At 34.1% G+C, this 18,131-nt stretch overlaps 1 protein-coding gene across 2 annotated transcripts in view; it reads right to left on the reverse strand.

The window, feature by feature from the left end:
• Eea1 (early endosome antigen 1) overlaps positions 1-18,131 on the reverse strand; it is a 102,576-nt gene that overhangs the window by 34,672 nt on the left and 49,773 nt on the right. For both annotated transcript variants that reach the window (XM_069989760.1, XM_069989751.1), the window contains 4 exons: positions 15,116-15,232; positions 11,248-11,586; positions 4,756-4,905; positions 3,776-3,895 (listed from right to left, as the gene is read on the reverse strand). In XM_069989760.1, coding sequence (XP_069845861.1) covers positions 3,776-3,895; positions 4,756-4,905; positions 11,248-11,586; positions 15,116-15,232 — 726 coding nt within the window. The remainder of the gene's footprint in view (positions 1-3,775; positions 3,896-4,755; positions 4,906-11,247; positions 11,587-15,115; positions 15,233-18,131) is intronic.

Here is an 18,131-nt window from a genome sequence, read left to right on the forward strand (position 1 = left end):
AGTACAGCCTTCATATTCATATAGTCTTTATTCCTGGACCTTAATTCATTCCATATTGCAATCATTAACATAGGAGCTTATAATATCCTAAAACTGTTCCAGCTAAAAACTTCCAACTTACTGTTACCACATCTTCCTGACTACCTTCCAATTTCATGACCTCATCTCCAAGCCAGAGACATCATTTTCCTTCTAGATTATTCACTATATACTTAGCTTATCTTTCTAAAACTTTCACATGAATATGATCTTAACAATTATTTCAACTACATCCTCTATTTCCTTTCACTTCAATATTTCCAAGGCAACTATCTCCCAAAAATCATAATATGAGATACAATGTACAATCTATTTTCTCCACTCTATACTTCTCATAAATTTAGGTTAAAAATACTGGAAAAGTTACAGATCAAACCTTAATCCTAGCTACTCAGGAAACTGAGATTAAACAAGCATGGTTCAAAGTCAGCTTAGGCAATAAAATCAATGAAACTCCAACTCTAAAACTATCAGCAAAAAGTAGGCTGGAGGTATGGCTCAAGCGGTAGAATGTCAGCAGAGGACTAAGGTAGCAAGATGAGCAAATACCAAGTCCTTAGCTCAAAGCCCAGTACCAAAAAAAGCACACACCTCCATAAAATTTTGCCACTTCAAATTTCTTGATTCCAACTTCCATTTTACTGAGAATCATTTCAATCCTTTCATCTGAATGAAATCCTCATCCTCAATCATTCTCCTCAGTAACTACTTTAATATTAAAATATTTTCTCCAAGTTCTCAATCTCTGCTTACCTAATACTCAGCTATTACTATCACTAGCTCTATGCTGAAGCATAAGATTGTCAGGAATCATGTATCTTCGCTTTCTATTCTCCTATCAATAGAACTACATATGGATGTATGTGTATATGTGTGTCTCCTATTTACTTCCCATTCTCAAGTTTCAGTGGGTAAATTCAAATGTATTCCCCCACTGTATGAGGCACATCATAGCTTCTTTTTATTATTATCTGAGTCCAATATCTTTAATAATTCCCTTTCTACCATAGTCTTTGTCCTGGACTAGAAACATACTCTGTTTTTCTCAAAAATACTACCTAGATAAAGTTCACTTTCATTTCTACCCCATCATTATAAAATTCAAATTTAAATTTCAAAAGTAATTTATACTTATTTTCCCAACTCTCTCATCTGTCACTCCTCATCAATCAAACATCAGATTTCCATTTCTATCACTTTATCGAAACTGTACTGAACAAGGTTACCCACCTGTTTTTAAATCTTTACTTTCACTGATCATATTGGGCATTCCATCTTATACTCATACTGAATTAAAAATTTCTCTCACATATTAAACTCCAACATAACCTAACATTTTAAAGCAGACTAGTTTCTCTTTCTTCAAACTTGAGGCTTCTAGCTGGCACATAACACTATTACTATCTTTGTACCCCAGAACTATCTCCCAGTAACTCAGATTATCACTTCTAAAGTTTCCTGTGACTCCTCTTTTCAAGACTCTGTTTGGGTTTGGTAACTTTCATCTGTGTTTCCATAATAATTTTATCTACATGCCAAAATTCAGAACTATTCTCACTTAATTTTTAGGACTTTCATATTTCCAGAATAAGAGGTTATGCTTGGCCTCTATTTTCATCTCTTTCTTATTAGTCCTCAGAATGTAAGAATTTAAAATTATTGGTAAGTGTGGAATAAGAAACTAAACATGCTCAACTGAGCCCCATTTTCTCCCTTCATGTAAGAATTTTAAAGACTGTATTTCCATCTTTGAATACAATTAAATGAATAAACCTTAAGTATACAATATTAAAAAGTCCATTTGGATGCTGATTTATGTCAAATTCTCCATGTTAGCTTTACTACCCTACATATAGTAAAATCCCATAAAGATCCAACTTCAAACTTCTCAAACATAATCAGACTTCTCTCTTTCAGTTCTCTCTTGAAATCTTTTAATAAAGCTTTCATCCCACTTCTCTACCCAAATTCTTCTTATGAAGGTCCTCAAAGACTGATGGCCAATACAATGAAATTGTCAGTTTTTACCTTGCTTGACCTCTATCCTTCTGATTCATCAGGCCCAAAGCCCTTGTTATCTTGTTTTCTCACTCAATACTCTATATCAGTCTATAGGAAATTAAGTTCATCTTCAAAATCTGTCTGAAATCAGACCAATTCTCACTACCTAAACTGTTTCCACTTGGGTCTAAATCACAAAATTCATTGTTTAAATTATCATAGTTTCTCTTGGCTAATCTGTCTGTTTCTACTTCTATACCCCTAGAATCTACTCTCAATACTAAGTTCTATTATAGAAAGTACAAAGAATTCAGAGTAATCCTGCGAAATGGTAAATCATATCATGTCATGCCTTTCCTCAGAACCTGCCAATGATTTCTCTCATCTTACTCAAAGATTAATAAATATCAATTTCTTAAAATTGTCTATGAATTACCTTCCATGTTTTGATTCCCTGTGACCTCTATGCCCCCTTTTAAATCATCATTCACACCACCTCAGCCACTGACTTCCTATCATTGCTGAGACTTGCTCCTGCCATAGGCCCTTCTAATGTTCTTCTAATGATTGTCTCTCTGATATTCATGACTCACACTCACCCTGTTTCAGGTCTTTTATCTTAGAGAAGTCTTTCCTAGTCATCTACCTAACATAACAATCCCACTTTTATCTACTACATCCTTGCTGCTATGTCTAAGTGTCACCCTCCTTTCTTTTCTTTCCTTTTATTTTCATCTCTACAGCATTATCACCATTTAACATACTATATATTTTACTTATTTACCTTGGTTATTGTTTGCCTCCCTTACTAAGCTTCATGAGAGCAGACATTTTTGTCTGTTTTGTTCGCTGCCATAGTCACAAAATCAGTTCCTTGGCTGAGAGTAGACATAAATACTTGTTGACTGACTGAATAAAAGAACAGACAAATGAATCCAATATTTTCATCTCTATTTGTCTGATTTCTGTGCCATACTCCAAATTCAAAATGTAAAAATTACTTCCTGCCCCCTCAGACTCCACAATTATTCCCAATACAAACCATTAGATTCCTAAATGGCAGGCACTGTGCCACTTTATTCTCAGTGCTGATCACAGTGTCTGACATACAGTGCTCAATAGTATTTGATTAATTAATGGAATAACAAAAGAAAAATAAATGACTACTAAAATCAAACTCACTTTAAGCACTTTAGAATACTTCCCTTACTAAAAAATAAACTTATCTAAACCTTTTAAGCTTTGCAGGAGAAACTGTATAAACTTAACTCAATTAATTTTCTATACCTATAAGTACAATGTTCAGATTAATATTAATAAGTAAAAGGCATCACCAATAAATAATAAGTTCCATTGTGGAAAATATGAAATGTTCTTTATTTACTGAGCTAAGAAAACAAGAAATTTTATTTGAATGTTTTTATGTTTAATGAGGTATATTTCAATAAACAAAAATATCAATAATTTCAATAGACTGTATTAAGCTGGGTACATTTAACATAAAACAATATAATAAAATTCAATAAATAAAATATCTTATATAAATATATAATAAATTTTTATAATAAATAAGAAATTTTAACTTTCACCATGGACAAAAATAATTTCTTGACTGTAAGACACTGAAAATAATCAAAACTCCTATAATCAAGTATTTTTCATTGTCTAGTTCTATCACAATAAAATAATTTGGTTTAATTTTTGTTAACAGATTAATTATTAACACAGTGTTTACCTGAGCTTCTCGAAGTTTTGCTGTTGTGCTTTGCTGAAGGGCTTGTTGTTCTTGATGATGTTGCTTTGTTTTCTCTAATTGATGTTGTAATTCTGTGGAGTTTGTTACTTTTTCCTTCAACTTAAAAAAAAATGTAGACTGTCAGTTAACAACTTAGTGTATAATGCTCTCATCCATAAACATCTGATATTTATTACTGGAATTCTCAAACCTGAACCAAAAAATTAATTCAAATAATATAGTAAAGCAATTTGAAAAGCAATATCTCATTATTTATAAATTTTTAATTTCATGATGAAGAACATATTCTCTAGAAATAGATTTATCCTACAAAAGTAAAACTCCCTTCAAGCTATTTAGTTCATTATTTTTTTTGTATACTAATATCATCAAGGAATAATGTATACTTTATTTGTAACAATAAACTAAAACAGTACAAGTATTTTTTACTTTTTTCTATAATAGTCAGTTATCACTTATTAGAAATAAAATTAATCATATATCACATCTAAAATATTAGCTCTAAATTAAAGGAAATCTATTGTTAACAATACAGATCTTAATCTTGAGTATTTGTTCAAATAAAATATATCATTTGAAGATAATGTTTATTCTAACCACATAAGGGTGTCCTTGTGAAAACTTAATTAGGATAGAATTCAGTCACATACTTAAAAATGTAGTTAATAGGCATGATAGTACATACTTATAATCTTAGTTTTGAGAGCCTGAGGCAGGAGGATATTAAGTTCAATACTAACCTGAACTATGTTACATAGCAAGACCTTGTCTCAAACAAACAAGCAAAAATGTGGTCAATAAATAGGATGGTTTTATTGGGGAGAAATAAAATGTGATTTAAAGTGAAAAAAGTCCAATAAAGTTCTTGATAAAGGATTAATGAACCATTCCCATATTTAAGATGCCTCAAGTTTACTAATGAACTTTCTAGCATTTACACACTAAAAATGTCAGCTTACCTGCTCTTCTAAGCGAGAAAGTTTGAGTTGTAAATCAGCTACTTGTTGTTCTTTATCCATTAACTTTTCACTTGAAAGCTGTCTCTGCTCTTTCAGTCTACCATGGGCTTCCCCTAGTTGGCGTTCAGTCTCCAAAAGTTTGTTATGTAACTTTAAAAAGGAAATCAAAATAGTATAAATATGTATATGAGTGTAAACACTACTTTCCAAATCATATCTTATTTTTCACCAGTATACTATCTTATACTCAAGAAACCTAAGAAATACATAATAAGTTAAATTGCAACTAAATTTTAATCACATACTTATAATAAATAATGTAAGATTATGAGCAAGCATTATAGATTTTTGTCTTTTTGCTCTTTTAAAAAATACTGGGAACCAGGTGTTCTCATTTGGATTTAAGTATTGTTATCATTTGAGAAACTTAAAATAATAAAATGAAACAAATTTATGATACTCACGTCACACAAAGACCTACTTCACAAGTGTTTTAAAAAAATCCAGAGTGATTACTGTTCGAATTATATCATATTAAGAACAACCACACTTGGGCTGTGAAGATGGCTCAGTGGTAATGCATGAGGCCCCAGGTTCGATTCCTCAGCACCACATAAGCAGAAAAAAAGCCGGAAGTGGTGCTGTGGCTCAAGTGATAGAGTGCTAGTCTTGAGCTGAAGAGCAGAGGGACAGTGCCCAGGCCCAGAGTTCAGACCCCACAATCGACCCCCCCCCAAAAAAAGAAGAACCACACTTGACCTTTCAGTTTGGGGTTTTAAATAAAGCTCAAGGCATTCCTAAGTCCTTAAATTGGTACATAATTTGTAAATAGAATAAACAATTTTATTAATTTAAAAACTAGATAATTCTCAGAAGTGGCGCCGTAGCTCAAGCGGTAGAGCATTAGCCTTGAGCTGAAGAGCTGAGGGACAGCGCTTAGCCCAGAGTTCAAACCCCACGACCAACTAAAAAAAAAAACTAGGTAATTCTCACTTTATTACATTTAAAAACGTTACCCAGGGGCTGTACAGTATATACTTCAGAACTTACATATAAAGCTCTGGGTTTATTTCTCAGCATGAGGGTGAAGAGAGGTATTAAAACTAAAGAAGAAATTTGCCCTGAAGCCAGGAACTATCATTTTCTCAATTGTTTTCTCTAATACTACCAGAAATAATAGTTGTCCTTTTCTTAGAAGAACTAGGGAGAAAGAAGCTTTTATTTTTTCTTCTTTAATTAAAAAAGAACAAAGCTTGTGTTAATTTAGGAAAAATTATTGAACAAATGATGGGAGTATAGAACAAAGGAGAAGAGGATGGAGAAGAGGATGCACTGGACAGACTTGCAAAGTAACAAAACACTATCTCATTGCTTTTAGCAGAACTCTTCAAGTTAAATCTGAAAATATTAAGAATTTTTAGTCTTCTATCATATTTTCTATACTCTATAAACTCTATCCATAAATGTTTACATTTGTTTTGTGTACAAATTTTTATACTCACATATTTCTTCATGAAAATTCATACTTGCAATGAAAAAATAATTCTGTAAGAAAACTGAAATACTCATTCTTTCTGATGCAATGAAACTATATGTAGCTATCAGAATGTAAGAATAAAATAGAATTTATATTCCTAAAGTAAAACACATCTTATGTCTAATTAAAACACTATTTACAGAAAACATGTTTCTTTTGCCCTTGTTTTTCACAGCACCCTGACAGATCTTTTTATTCTTTTCCTTATTGTTTTGGTTGAGAGACATAAACTAAGATAACCAGCAAAGAGAAAATGCTTTATTGCAGTAACTACTACTGGCCTTACTAGAAGACTCAACCCTGATAGCTGAAAACAAAGAAGCCTGTACAACAAGTTCATATTTCAAGCATCTTCATATCTGATGTCTTACACAGAGGCATCGTACACGCATAGTGCCTGAATGTGTTGCCTTAGTATCTCCTGATGTCACTGTCAATACATACAGAAATAAGACTTCTCCCCTAGTAATTTAAGCTTAATATATATGCACTGAAGCCCAAGAATCTATGTTTTCAGAAGAACCAGTCAAAATCTAGTTTCAGGAAAGCTCACAAATTAGTTGCCAAAACAGTAGCAATTTAAAAAGCCTCAATTTTCAATCTTGGCTGAACAGTACAATATAGAGGAAACTTTTAAATATATTGATACCCAGGCTTATGCCAGAAATTAATATTTAAGAGGTCCAAGAATGAGGCCCTGAACAAGGGTCATTATTAAAATCACCCCTGTGCTTTTTATATAAGATCAAATTTGATTACCACTGAATTAAAGACAACTCTTGTTCCATAATGAGGACTGAAGGGTGAGATTTATATTATAAATACAGCTTTCTTATTTATTGCTCTACAACTCTGGATAAGTCCTAAATCTTTAACAAAGCAATGAATTTCAAAGCTGTCAGTAGATGGAAGTAGACCAAAGTCACCTTAACAATAATGCCTGTATCATTTGAGAACAAAGGTGTTAATACCAATATGAAAATAATACACATTGGATGGTCTATATTGTCATACTGTGAAACATATTTTGAATAAACTTAGTTTTAAATATTTATATAGGGTTGTATTAATTATACCCCTAGCAATGTTTAGGTTTCAAACAATCTTCTACATATCTCACAAAAAACTAATCTTTACAACAACCTTATGAAGAAAGTTTCATTATTCTTCTCATTTTACAGATGAATAAACTAAGGCACAGACTACGTAGTTTGCTCATGATCACACAACTTGCAGCCTATTGAACTAGAACTCAGGCTGTTGGTATTCCAGTCCATGCTTATCAACCACTATGCTATTTGAGATGGCATGTTTTATATATGTATATATATTTATATATACACACACATATATATTATATATATAATATGTATATTATATATGTTTTATATATATATATATATATATATATATATATATAATTTTGGGGGTCGGTTGTGGGGCTTTAACTCTGGACTTGGACGCTGTCCCTCAGCTCTGCAGCTCAAGGTGAGTGCTCTACTTGAGCCACAGTGCCACTTCCAGTTTTCTGAGTGGTTTATTAGAGATAAGAGTCTCATGGAGTTTCTTGCCCAGGCTGTCTTTGAATTGTGATCCTCAGCTCTCAGCCTCCTAAGTAGCTAGGATTACAGATGTGAGCCACAGGCACCTGGCTCTAGATAATTTTTAATTAAACAATTCAATTTAATAAATTAATAAAATTATTTTATAAAAGTTATAATTAATAAAATAATTGAATTAAATAATACTTCAGTGAATATGGTTGTGCTGGTAACTTTAGTGTGGCCGTGTTTGTGGTCTATTGGGAAAACGCCCAGGAGTGGAATTTCTGGGTCATAGGGAAACTTTATTTTTAGTCTTTTGAGGAGCTTCTATACTGCTTTCCAGAGTGGCTGAACAAGTTTATCATGTTCTCAAATGAGATATACCAGCAGTGTAATAGCGTTTTGGCCACATTCCCTCCAACATCTGTTACTGTTGGTTTTCTTGATAATGGCCATTCTAACTGGGGTGAGGTGGAATCTCAATGTGGTCTTCATTTGTATTTATTTCTAATATGGCCAGAGATGTTGAATATTTCTTCATGCATCTATTGGCCATTCTTACTTTTTCTCCTAAGAAATCTCTCTTTAAGTCTTTAGCCCATTTATTAATTGGTTTGTTGCTTCTTTAAGATTTATTTTGGGGGAGAGGTTAATTTTTTTATCTCTAAGTATATTTTAGATAGGAAACTCTTGTCTGAATGCATAGCTAATAAAAAATTTTTCTCCAATTTTGTGGACTACTTAACTTGCTAAGTCCTTTGCCATGCAGAAACTCTTCAGTTTGATGCAATCCCACTTATCCAGTCTTTCTTTGATTTGCTGCGATTCTGGATCTTTTCTTAGGAAATTTTAACCAGTGTCAAGAAGCTCTAGTGTTTTCCCCATCCCTTACTGTAATATGTTTATGATATCTGGCTTAACAGTGAGGTCTTTAATCCATTTAGAATTGATTCTGGTGCAGGATCATATATAAGGATCTAGCTTCCATTTTCTACATGTGAATAGCCAATTCTGCTAGCACCATCTGTTGAAGCACCGTTTGTCTTTCTTCCATTCTGTGTTTCTAGCTCCCTTACCAAATATTAGGTGGCCATATGTCTGTGGGTTCATTTCTGGGTCTTGTCTTCTGTTCCATTGGTACTCAGGCCTATTCTTTTGCTATCAAGCTGTTTTTATTACTATGGCTTTGTAAAAAATCTTGAAGTTTGGTATTGATATTCCTCTAACACTGTTCTTAACCCAGATGCCTCTCTGTGGACAAATTGACCAAGAAAATGTGGTATATATACAGAATGGGATTCTATGCTTCCTTCAGAAACAATCAGTTTGCACCATTCATAAGGAAATGGAAAGACTTGGAAAAAATTATATTAAGCAAAGTAAGCCAGACCCAAAGAAACATAGATTGTATGGTTTCCCTTATTTGTTGTAACTAAAATGTGCCTATAAATATACAAGTAGATATACTAGATGGCAAAAGACAAAAATATACTTAGACATGATAAATTATACAGGACTCATGACATTCACAGTGAGACTAGAGGAGGATGTTCTCAGGAGAGGATCACAAAGGCTCAACAACTACATGCATATGATCATAAAAAAAGATGTTTATCAAAATGAACTCCAAGAAATAGAAATGACGTTTATTGTTATTTTGCTTTTTGGTTCGGGTTTTTGTTTCTCCTATGTTGTTGTTTTGTTTTCTGTACTTTTTGTCTTATGTATAATTTCATTTGTTTGGGGGAGGCCAAGGAGAAGCACAGAAATGTTGGGACAAAGGGTTACGAATGCAGCAGATACTCACTAGACACTACGTTGAAAATGAACTATACAACCTGTGGAGGGTTCAGGAGGAAAAAACTGGAAGAAAATGAGGGAAAAGGTGACAATGATCAAACAGAAATGTACTCATTATCTGTATATCAACTTTACAATAACAATTTAAAAAAAGAATTAAATAGTCTGAAGATTATACTTTGATGCCAGCCTGGGCAGACAAACCTGAGAGACTCTTATTTCCAATTAACTAGCAAGATGCTGAAATTGGAGGTATAGCTCAAATTTTAAGAAAATGGAAAGACCTGAGTAAATGGAAAGACCTGAGTCCTTGAGCTTGAGCCACTGACCAGCAAAAAATAAATAAATAAAAAATAAATTGATGACATCCAATCTTTTAGTAATAAATCCTTATCTCTCTCTGGTTATTTTAGATGTGCTCATGAACACAAACATATATACTAAGTCCTGACAATTGTCAGCTACCTTATTTTACCAGCACTGTAGAAGGTGCTAATAATACAGTGGAGCATAAAACAAATCATACCTACTGTCTTTAAAGATATTAAAAAAGGAAAGGGGAAAGTTTTCTTATTGAAATCTTTGCATCAAGAGGCTTTCAGAGTATAAAATGAAATAAATTTCTCAAATTGTAAAGTTCACAGCCCTATGAGGGTGATGGATGAATGCAATATGCAAATTAAAAAAACTATTAACAGTGTAAAGTACCTTTAAAATACCTAATATTTATGCTACTAGATTTATAATAAATATATTTTAAAACAAAAAAGAGAAAAGAATCCTCACCTGTAAGAATACTCACCTTCTTATTAACTAAAACTTAGCAGGTATCGATCATATGCCAGATAACATTATAAGCAATTTATCTGTATTAAATCATAAATGCTTCACAATAATGCTATAGACTACCTTTCTTCTTTAAAAAAACAAATTTAAAAGAAATAGAGATCTGGCGGGCTGAGAAGGTGGCTCAGTGGTAGAGTGCTTGCCTCGCATGTATGAGGTCCTGGGTTCAATTCCTCAGCACCACATAAGCAGAAAAAGCCAGAAGTGGTGCTATGGCTCAAGTGGTAGACCACTATCCTTGAGCTAAAGAGCTGAGGGACAGTACCCAGGCTCAGAGTTCAGGCCCCACGACTGACAAAAAAAAAAAAATCTGACAATTGAGGGTATAAAATTATGTTATTATCAAGTATCAATTAAGTACACCAAGAGGAAACCATAAATAAAACTAATACCTTTAATGGGAGTGAGTTTGCCAGGAGCCACTCACTGGCTCCTGCCTGTAATCCTAGCTACTCAGAGGCTGAGATTTGAGGATTGTGGATAATAGCCAGCTCAGTCAGGGAAGTCTGTGAGTCTCCTATCTCCCAATTAACCACCAGAATATAGGAAGTGGAGCTGTGGCTCAAAGCAGTAGAATATTAGCCTTAAGCAAAAGAGCTCAGGGACACTGCCCAGGCCTTGAGTTAAAGCCCAACAACTGACAAAGAAAGAGTGAGTTTGATCAGGGTACGTAGTTTGTATACATGGAAATGCCACAATGAAATTTTTCTGTATATCTAATATATGCTATTAAAAAATGTTCTAAAAAATCCCAAGATCTCTTACTTGATTAATTTCACTTTGGAGTTGTAACCCATGCTGTTCCTTTTCTTCTCTTTGTTGTTGTAGTTGTTTGAATTCTGCTTTAAGATGCTGGTACTTGGTCTCTACTTCAGATAATTCTTCTTTGAGCTTTTGTGTAGCCTCTCCTTTCTCACTTAGTTCTGCCTGTATCCTCTGCAATGAAGTTTCAGATGCAGATAACCTTGACTGAAGCTGTTGACAATCTAGGTCCTTTTGATGAAAGATTACTTGTAAATTCTTTTTACTCATAGATTCTTCATTATGCTTCTCCTCTAACTGGGTATAATCCAGTTCTTTCTTTAGCAGCTTTTCTGTTAAATTCTGAAAAACAAAATCAATTTAAAAATTTATTATTTTCAGCTGGGCGCTGGTGGCTCACGCCTATAATCCTAGCTACTCAGGAGGCTGAGATCTGAGGATCGCGGTTCAAAGCCAGCCCGGGCAGGAGAGACCGTGAGACTCCTATCTCCAATAAACCACCAGAAAATCGGAAGTGGCGCTGTGGCTCAAGTGGTAGAGCGCTCGCCTTGAGCTGAAGAGCTGAGGGACAGCACCCAAGCCCAGAGTTCAAGCCCCACGACCGACAAAAAAAAAAAAAAAATTATTATTTTCCTGCTATTTTTAATTTATCCATTTTTTTCCTTTTTTTTAAATTGTGAAAATGCTGTACAGAGGGGTTACAATTACATGGCAAGGTAATGAGTGCATTTCTTATCAAGCATTGTTGCCTCCTCCTTTGTTTCCCCTTACCACCCCTTCCCATCTCCCCCACCCTCCTCTTCCCCTCCCCTCCTGCGCCAAAGTTGTAAAGTTCATTTTCGAGATGTACAAAATGTTATGTAGATAATTTATCCAATTTTTAAAACAATTTTGGGGCCACACTATCTGCTATTAAATGTTTGCCAATATTACAAGGTAAAATAAACCATTCTAGTCAAGAATTATATTCTAACATGATTTTATTATTGGTCCACATGAGTAAACTTACATAGAAAGTGCAAAGAAAATGTGACATAAACTGAAAATACTAAAATCTACTGAATTCTTTTGGATATGCAATATATGGAAATAAATAAGTTTATTTCCAAGAATGTTTATTTCCATATGAGTTAAAAATTAGAAACAGATACATACATCATGCCAATTCTGGTTTGGACTTTGTAATTTCAGTTGATTAGAGCCACAACATCACAATTATCATCACTGTGCTAGTGTGTCTATTCCCATTGACTAAACATTTTTCTTTTTCTGATAAAGACTAAAACTAGACCAAAATTATTGAGTATATAAGAATATACTAATATGACCTAAAAATAACACTTTCCTGCCTCGTATTTTATTTTGCTCAACAGTATCATGTGTGAAATATAACTAAAACCCTCAAAAATCTAGATCAGTTAACTTAAATGTCAAATCTAGACTCCCAGTTCAAATAACATTAAAGATTTCAAATTAACAAGTTAATGCATAAAATACGGATCCAAATTTTAACTCCTGTAAGAAAAAGAGCAAGGATAAGAGAGTACTATAAGGAGGAATAGAAATATGGTGGAAGTTAGTGCATTGTGTTTATAGATGGAAATATCCCAGTGAAACCCCCTCACACTAAAAGTGTATGTTAATTCAAAAATAAACTTAAAAAGAGGGTACATTTATTATATGCAGTGGTCTGAAATGGGATAATAAAGAAATAAGGACAATTTTTTTAAAAAAACCTCTGTACCCTAAACAAACTGTAATCTAAATGAAACAAGCATATCCAAAAGTATTTTCTAAAAAAGTTAAAACACAATGCACAATCAAGAATGAACTAAAAAGCCAGGCAATGGAAAAAATAAAAAAATTATTCACATTTGTGGAGGGAAAAAACGTGTCAATTTGAGGAATAAAATTTTTAGTATTTATATCATTGCTAAAATTCAAATGAACTTAGAATGAAAGTTAGAATCATGGAAAACTTGTATCCACTATCATGAGCTTGACAGTCTCCTCATATTTAAAGCCTATTCTGAGACTATGATACTAAAGGATGTCATTGTTTTTGTATTACACAATGAGATGTGTCAACATTACAAGATGCAACAGCTCAGTGAGCCAATATTTTCCACATAATAGATGATGCTACAAAATCATGCAAAAGAAAAGATAAACTAAAAATGCAAAGCAGACCAATGAATTTTAATGTCAATTGACATGGTTTTATATTCTACATTGTTACTACATTTTGAGAAAGCACCTCTTACTAAGTTTTAATATAGTGTCAAATAAAAATAGATACAACTACCTGAAAAAGCTATTGGATATTTCTCTTTTTTCTACCTATCTCTGTTAGGTTGAGTTTTCCTCATTTACTTCAACTATGTCACAATTCATCCGTCTTCTATTAAGCCAGGTATTTAAAAAAAACTTGAGAAAATATCACTAGTCTAACTGAATTTTTTTTAAGAAACATTAGGTTAAGATTTAAGTAGTTGGGGCTGGGAAGGTGGCTCAGTGGTAGAGCGCTTGCCTTGCATGCCTGAGACCCTGGGTTCGATTCCTCAGCACCACATAAGCAAAAAGCCGGAAGTGGTGCTGTGGCTCAAGTGGCAGAGCACTAGCCTTGAGCTGAAGAGCTGAGGGACAGTGCCCAGGCCCAGAGTTCAGGCCCCACGACCGGACCCAAAAAAAAAAAAAAAAAAAAGATTTAAGTAGTTAACACTTATAAATAAAGTAAGGGGCTGGGAAGGTGGCTCAGTGGTAGAGTGCTTGCCTTGCATGTATGAGGCCCAAGGTTCAATTCCTTAGCACCACATAAGCAGAAAATAAGCTGGAAGTGGCACTGTGGCTCAAGTGGAAGAGCCTAGCCTTGAGCTGAAGAGCTGAGGGACAGCACCCAGGCCCAGAGTTCTGGCCCCATGACCAAACAAAAAAAAAAAAATTAATTACTTCTTTAAAAATTTATAATATAGGAAGTATCTACAGATGTAATCTCTCCTCCATACCATCCAATAAATGTTTTAGAATCTTTAATATATTTGAGAGTACAAAGAGAACTACTAGTCAAAGACACAAGCAACAAATGTCCCTCAACCTTTGCCGCACTCTTTACAACATCTACTGCCTCACATAATGTCTGAGGATCAATAGATTAAATGGGTGGATCCATAGTCTCTCACGAAGTGGGAATAGAGCTACAGTTTCTCAAGACCATGGTAGGAGTGAAGAATGAGCTTCAAAGCTCACTCACACGCTTGTGGAAGAAGGCTTAATACTTATAGACAATTATGTTTATCAATTTTCCCTACCATCATTTTTTTTCTTTTTTTACTTTCCCATGTGATAGTCCACCAAAATATTAGGTTGAAGTAATTAAAGCAAAGCCAATATATTCATCATATCTTTGAAGAGTTTTTTTTTTTTTGGGGGGGGGGGGGTCCAGTCATGGAGCCTGAACTCTGGGCCTGGGCACTGTACCTCAGCTCTTCAGCTCAAGGCTAGCGCTCTACCACTTGAGCCACAGCACCACTTCCGGCTTTTTTCTTTTTGCTTATGTGGTGCTGAGGAATCAAACCCAGGGCCTTGAGCATGCAAAGCAAGCGCTCTACCACTGAGCCACCTTCCCAGCCCCTAAAGAGTTTTTTTTAAATAGCTCTGTACTTTCTCACCACCAAGAAAATACAGGAATAGGGGAAAAGAATTAGTATTAATCCCTGCTCCAAAACTATGAGCATTAATATACATGCATACAACATAAATAAATATACATACATAAGGACATTGTCTTGAACTAGAATACAAATAAAACATAAAAATTAAAATTTAAGATAGATAAAAATGAATTGATCATATGTAGGTTTAAAGTTCTCACCTGATTTTTTTGTGTTAATTCATTAATTGAACTTTTAAGTTTTTGTAGTTCTTGTACATACACAGCAACTTCTTGAGGGCCTTTGGCAAGTTCACTCTTTAGCTGACTTATTGTAGCCTACAAAATAAAATAATAACAAGAGTAAACTAAGTGAAAAAGTACATGAAAGAAAACAAAGACCTTAAGATTACATATTTATTTATTTATTTATTTATTTTGATGTGATTAAACTGAAATAATACGTAGAACTTCCAAATTCTTTCTTTACTTGAACACTCTCTCTTCTGCCTCACCCTTTTAGGAGATGTTTAAAATTAATTTAATATTTACCCAAGATGCACAACTTCATTTATTCACTGATACATGAAATGAAACATTTTAATCTATCCAGAGACCAGCTGGGAACTTTATTGGTTTTTAAATGGTATTCTTCAATTCTCTGATATTACATTTTTAATTTCTCTGAATTTCCATAGCAAAAGCTTTTCCTTTTAAGGCATATATATTCAAACATCTTTGATCTTTGCGAATCACCTTTCTAATTATTTGTCCTAAGAAGTTTCTAACTAAAATTACATGTGGTTTCATTAAGCTAGATCACTCAATGGTCAGGTATAAAAGTTGGAAAACAAAAAACAACAACAACAACAAAAAAAAAACTTTGCTTTAGTGTCTCCAATTAACCAGCAAGAGTCCAGAGATGTACATGTGGCTCAAATGACAGAGTGCCAACTTTAAGACAAAAAGCCAAGCAAGAATGTGAAGCCTTGAGTTCAAGCCCCAGTATTAGCATAAAAAAAATGCTTTAATGTATTTTAACATTTTTAAAAAACAAAAATTAATGTTTATTATTAAAATAACTGCTTATTTTTCAAAAAATGAGAAAATCAAATAAGCAAAGATATTGGCAACGTGAACTTTCAATTAGTTCAAACATTTAAAAGGCTACTTGCCACGCCGACCCCAGTAGAGTCTGCTTAGCATGGGAAACCATCTATCAGACCATGATAGGGGCCTCGAGACCTATCTCTGAGTTTTGGGACTTCACCGAAGTCTACCTCAGAGAACGGGGCTTTACAGAAACCTATCTCCAAGTTTTGGGACTTCACCGAAGTCTACCTCGGAGAATAGGGCTTCTAAGAGGCCTACTCCTGGGAAAAGGCTGGCAAAACCCCTGGAAAAGATGTGTTTCTGCCTATCTTTTCCTCATAAGAGTGCCTATTAATCTTTTACTGTTTCTACTGCTCATTGTACTTACTCATTGTCAACGTTCCCTTATTCAAAGCTCTTAAGAGTGTTTGACGACTCCAATATCTGATGAGTGTCTTAAAAATATGACTAACTCACCAGAGTTAAGTGCTACCCTGAAACCCCTCTTATGGAGGCTAGTAGACAAGTTATAAGTAAATATAAAAGTATTGGGGGTTTCACAAAGTCACTTCAGCAGAAGGAATTGTTTGTAAGAGATTTACAAAAAGTTGTAGGCGCGGCTAGAACAGAAAGAATGTATGGCAATTGCTGAGATAACTACTTAGGAGAAAGAACTTCCTCATTTACTAAGAGACTTGCTAAATCTAAGTCTCCTTGGTGCTTACTATTAAAGAAGGAACAGGAAAGATCTTAATGGGACAGTTAAGGCCTCTATAGAAAAAAGTAGTGGTTAATTGGTGACAATCATCGAAACCAATTGTATTTCTTAAAAATAGAGGTAAAGCCGGAAACAAGTGCCTTTCAGGCGACCAGCTGGTGACCGCCCAAGAATGAAGCCCTGCAGCAAGATTATGTAACCTTTTGTCCTTTCTTATGGAGACTTTTTGCTATAAAAGTTTGTTATCCTCTGCATTAAATCGCACTCAGCACTCAGCACTCAGCATCCACTCCTAATGTGTGTGAGTTGTCTGTTTGCCATCTCCCCGTCCTATTCCAGGTTCCTCCCCTAGGTATCCTCCTTCGTCCCGACAGAACCCGGTCCGCGGCAGCTACTGTTTTTTAAGAATGGTTTCCTGCAAATCACATGAACAAAGAAATCTGTATTTCTAATATTGTTTGCTGGTTTTGCTTTTTATATTGTTAAAGTTAGTTTTTCCATTGCCTGTATCTTTTTTACTGAATAAATTTTGTATTACTGGTAAGAAATAATTTTAGAACATTCTTAACATATTAATAGTTACACATGCATATGTTACAAATGAGTGCTTTAATTTTAAAGATGAATAGGCTACTAATTCATTGTGATAGTGATACAAACTAAACAACTAAAGAACTAGAAATTTAGGTATCGTATTTACCTTTTGTACACTAAATTTTATTATTTTTTAAAAATCTAAAATTTTTACAAAGATAATTTGGTCAAGATGAAGTCTCTTCCAAAAATGAAAAGCATGGGAGGAGTACATACTAAAAGGTAGACTTAACCATAAGGAAGGGGAGGAAGAAGATGAATTACAATTGTTTCAATCTTTTATAAAATATTAAAGAAAGACCAGTTTCAAAGGAATAAAATATGTTCCCTCTTCATATGTCACAATAATTGAAACTCTAGGATCTCAGCTTTTGTTCCATTGAATCTCCTTGCAGCTTAACAGACAGGCTCATCTACACCTTTGATTTCAACATCTGTTGTACTTCTTCCCAGAGATCTTCACACTCAGTGCTTCACCATGATTCTACCTAACTTTATTATCACTTAGATCCTCCTTGAGATGATTCCTGACCATTCTATTTAAAATTTCCCCAAATGTTCCATCATGGCACAAGCAATGTGCAATCTTCATAACATCTTTGTTCTTTCTGTCACATTACAGTTTGGATATGAAAGATCCCCCCGCCAAAAGACTCAAGAGCTAGAGGGACTAGACTCAGGTGATGGACTCACATGATGGATCCAATCGTTGATAGTTGAATGGATTGTGAGGACCTAAACCTAATCAATGAATTGGTCTACTGATGGAATCTATTTGCTGACCTTACTGGGAGGTGATGGAAACTTTCAGGGGTAGAGCCTAGTGGAAGGAAG

This window comes from Dipodomys merriami, unplaced genomic scaffold, assembly GCF_024711535.1.
Source record: "Dipodomys merriami isolate MVZ:Mamm:240054 unplaced genomic scaffold, mDipMer1.0.p SCAF_10, whole genome shotgun sequence".
NCBI classification, from domain to species: domain Eukaryota; kingdom Metazoa; phylum Chordata; class Mammalia; order Rodentia; family Heteromyidae; genus Dipodomys; species Dipodomys merriami.